This window comes from Eschscholzia californica, unplaced genomic scaffold (assembly GCF_041429995.1).
Source record: "Eschscholzia californica isolate CP2 unplaced genomic scaffold, dmEscCali1.0.p SCAF_5, whole genome shotgun sequence".
Classification (NCBI taxonomy): domain Eukaryota; kingdom Viridiplantae; phylum Streptophyta; class Magnoliopsida; order Ranunculales; family Papaveraceae; genus Eschscholzia; species Eschscholzia californica.
The window spans coordinates 33,432,821-33,437,437 of record NW_028238472.1 but is presented as its reverse complement, the minus strand read 5'-3'; the positions used below and the strand labels follow the sequence as shown (position 1 = coordinate 33,437,437).

The window sequence follows — 4,617 nt, the reverse complement described above, 5'->3', positions numbered from 1 at the left end:
AGATTTGAGGGGGCATGGTCTCTTTATTCAGAGAATATTGTGGGATAATTTGGAATCAATTTTTAGTTCCACCCTGTGGGCATCCTTTCCCTTCGAAATTTTAGGTGTCCATTTACAATGTTACATGATGCTAGATAAAAGTTTCATCTTCCATTTAACTATGCAGGCTTCTATGACCAAATTCCATATCATTTTGAAGACGAGTTGTCAGAATTACAAGTCATAGAATGAAGAATATTTTCTGAATCAAAGTTATTTTATGCACTTCCTCAATTCTGTAATTTTGATTTATTTAGTTTGTATTGTTGCTACGTTTTAATTTAATGCATCTATTTTTCAACAGAAAAATAAAAGAATAAAAAAAAAAAAAAAAAAAAGAGAGAGAGAGAGTGGGGGGGGGTGAAACTAACCGGCATGTGATTGTGGTCATGGGCTTGTTCAAGTTGGGCAACTTATCCTTCTAGTAGTCCTATTTTGTGAAAATGGCGCGTTAGATTTAGCAGAAAATTGATTCAAGATATTCAAAACATATTATATTACTGACATTTTGACACGGATTTCTCAAAAATATAAGAAGATAAATATGTGAACTCATGTTCCAAGTAAGCTTTGATAATAAAATTGGAATGCCTATGAAAACTGAACACAAAATGGAAGAAAACTGTATCTTATTCTAATACCATGCAACGATATGAAAGGCACAAATAGTAGACTATTCTCCCAAACATAAGATAGTAAACCATGCTCTATGTTTTATGTGGAAACTTACACATACATTAACTAATTCCTTAGTGCATTTAAAGCAAAAAAAAAAGAGATTAAGACACCACATTCGAGTATTCGATAAACGTAAACTATCATTCAAACCAATAATCAACTATAGTTTTGAAGAACAAGCGACTTCATTTGAGACACCCTTTAAATTTCTTTTCACTTAATTAACAACTCTGCAATCTTTTCTCACCTCTTGACCACCATTCATGTTACTCATTTTGATTATGGAGTTAACAAAAGCATTTGCAAAAGCTTCTTTTGAGGTTGCATATTTATAGACAAGTCCTTTGGTTTTTGATGTACTAAGGAGAGCTTGGTCTGAAGAGAAAAGAGATTTTCCTTGTATGAGCAATTTGTAATATGTATTATCGAATGTAGTCGCAGATGGATCCATTGGAATACCCGCATTTTTCGCTTTATTATGCGCGAGACAAATATTTTTCAGACCCGCTGCAAATGCCGGACGTAACGTTGGATCAACATCGTGATTGGAATCGAAATCGTGGATTCTACTCTGGAATGATGAACAATGAGAGAAGCCAAGTGTGTGCCCTCCTACAAAATGAATCAAACAATAGCTCCATTTCAAGAAGTTGAAATATGACTTGGGATTTTTGTATACATTTTTTCTTACACTATTGTTACACTTCAAAACCGTGAAAAAATAGTCCCGGAAGTAGGTGTTGCGGAGATGATATAAATTTTTGAACTAAAAAATACTGGTGGTGGGAAAAAACCACTCTCTTTTCTTAATGATTGCGTAGGCACTTAGTGTAAAATTACCCAAAAGACAAAGAAAACAAACACAAGATCTCTATATGCTAGTCTTGCTTTGTCCGCACCACATTATATGTTTTCTCCACATTTTGTAAAAATATTTGATTGGTCATTTCAATTGGTTTTCACTGTTTTCTTTTACTTTCTTACCGCTATTTCCTATTTTTTGTTGAAATATTTTTTGACCGTTAATTTCTACATTCTTTTTTTCATTTCTCACTATTTTCGAGTATTTTCTCTACCGTTTTTTACTGTTTTCTCAATGTTTTTTCCCAGAAACATACTATCTTAGTTTCTTGTTGTTTCTAATGTATTCTTGTGCCCTTTTTCGTAGATATTTTTGACCATTTTGTTTTTCAACTCATTGATGATCGTTTTCCGAAACATTTTTTGTTTTGACAAAAATAACCATTTAATTTCTACCTATGTGGCCGAAAACATTACTTATTTGTCTACAAAACTAGTGTTTGTTTTGAACAACAGTTGTTTGTCTTGATCAAACTGTTTGTCGCAAACAAACTAATATTTGTCTTGAAAAGCTGATGTTTGTCTTGAAATAATTGATACTTGTTTATTATTTTTCATTTTTCGTTTTCATTGTTTTCTAGGTATAACATGTTGGTCCCATTGACATCACAATTAGTATGTAACAAACAACAGCTTGTAACAAACAAACAACAGTTTGTACTGAGCAAACCATTGTTTGTATCTAGCAAACAACATTTTGTATCAAGCAACAAACGGTCGGTATCGAGCAGACAATCATAACTAGCAAAAAACATGTTTATATCGAACAAACTATTGTTTTGAAAACATATATGATTTGTAAAACATCAAAAAAAATATATATCAAAAACATCAAATATATATCAAAACATATCAAAAACAGATAAAAATCATCAAAGATAGATCAAGACGGATATATGAAACACTAGAGATTCGTCAAAATTAAGAACAAAAACGAAAAACCTCATCATAATTTAGAACATATCTCATTTTCAAGTGAAAACAACTGTTTGTACAAATGGTAGTTTTGTCACTATTAGAAAACTGTGAACATCACCGGCGTGTGTGAACAAAAATTATGACAGAAACTACTATTTAGTGGGCTAAACGCATGAGACTATATTATTTTAGTTTTTTGAGCCATATCGATATTCCGGTGTTTTTTTCCATTACACCACCAAATTAGTTTGGCGCAAACAGTAATTTTTTGTTGTTATTTTACCTGAGAGAGCTACTAGATCTTCAATGGAGAGACCTCTTTGAGAGAAACTGTGTTGCAAGTGAGAGATGTTAAATGTTGGAGCTGGTAGTTCATTGGTCTCACTAGCTTTGGAAACTCTTCCATCTCTTCTTCCTTTTTGTACTGCCCAATATGGACCTCCAGACTACAAATAAAGTAAATTTTGGTAAGTCAATATATGATAAGCCTTAATTAACAATTATGTTGAACTTTAATCAAATCTACCTTTTATTTTGAGTTTTCTAGTTTTTATCATAATAAACCGTTAACTAATAGTTATGCTGCTTTTTCGATCATTAACTTACTAGAACGACAGCGTCTCTTGCAGCTAGAGCCAAGATATCAGCACATGAAACCACACCAGGACACACAGCTTCAACGTCCCGCTTAGCGTCGTCAATCACATAAAATCCATGCAAGGATTTATTCGGAAGTCCATCCTTTTCGGCTTTGTTTCCTCCTACTGAATTCAACAATACTGAAGCATCGCAACCCTTTAAATAACACAAGAAAAGAAAATAACACTAATTATGCCGAGAGCAGAGTATTCAAATAAAACCATTTATTATATGCTCAACACAAACAAAAAAGCTACGAGATTACTAGCATTATTCCACACCCGATCGAACCTATAGAATTTGTGAAGTAGACAAGTACTTGGAGAACACTTTCCTAGCAAGTCAGTTTTGAAGAAGGTTGTGCCCTGTGGCCTGTGAAACTCTAATATGTGAACTCTAATATGGTCTTGCAGCTAGTATTTAAAAAAGAGCAATGCTAGAAGAGGCTACAAGTCAAAGTCTACACCAGACTTACACTAAATCAACTGTCTGGAAGGGGTTAATAGCATATATATATATATAAATAGGAAGCCCTCTCAATATTGTAATAGCTAATAAGGAGAGTTACGCCCAAGGGACTCTAGCTAACAGAGATTACCCTGATGAAGCAATCATGAAAATGGAGCCTGAGTAATGCTGCAGACATTGTCTTATCTTTGGCAATTGCATTCTTGACTGCAGTGGTAACAATTGAGTCGACCTTTGGGCATGTTTTACCATAGTAATTTGAGCTCAAAGCATCTCCAAAACAAGAAAATGAGAAAATAAGGAAATATCCAAGTAGGACTGCAACAATGGCTTCCATGGTTTTAATTTAAATCACTCTTGATTGTGTTTTCTTCTTCTTGTTGTGTGGTAAGATGAAGTGAAACTAATTAAGGAGTATATATAGATAGATAGATGATCATATAAGAGGGAAAGCTCGAGAGAGCGAGAAAGAGAGAGGACAAACAAGAGAGTACTAATTAGTGGTAGTTATGATTTTACATTTGGTGTGGAAGAATCTTAGACAAAGGAGTTGTAGTATTTTTTAAGCATTAGTGAGTAGAAAAAACAAATTTCATGTCACAAGTTGGTTATTTTGTTCTATGAAATCTTTGCTTAGACTTTTAAAATTATTTATTATGTCTTTCACTAATTACTTGTTAGACTTTTCTCAGGACACTAATGAAGTATTCATTCAGTCATTTTTACTTCAAAATCTAGCAGATTAGTGGGTGAATGAAAGAATTAGTTTAGTATGATTATAGAATGTTACATACCTCTAGTTCTAATAAATATCTTAAGTAATTGACAGACAAAAAATAATCAACAAGAACAATATGATTACCCAACATGATACCCTAAAACTAAAACATAAAAGAGCATCAAGTACACTTGATTTAGATTTCTAAATTTTCAAAAGGGATGATTCTTGAATTTCAAGATATAATAATTACACATTTGCACCCGTATCAACCTACATCATTGGTAAAAGTTTTT

General features: G+C 32.8%; 1 protein-coding gene across 1 annotated transcript; it reads right to left on the bottom strand.

The window, feature by feature from the left end:
• Positions 1-729: 729 nt before the first annotated feature.
• On the bottom strand, positions 730-4,087 carry LOC147538720 (peroxidase 64-like). The gene is made up of 4 exons (XM_086644276.1): positions 3,734-4,087; positions 3,103-3,291; positions 2,780-2,942; positions 730-1,329 (listed from the first exon to the last, which is right to left on the bottom strand). Exons 1-4 carry the CDS (start codon positions 3,938-3,940, stop codon positions 935-937), a joined length of 954 nt encoding a protein of 317 aa, XP_086500402.1. The 5' UTR covers positions 3,941-4,087; the 3' UTR covers positions 730-934.
• Positions 4,088-4,617: the final 530 nt, after the last annotated feature.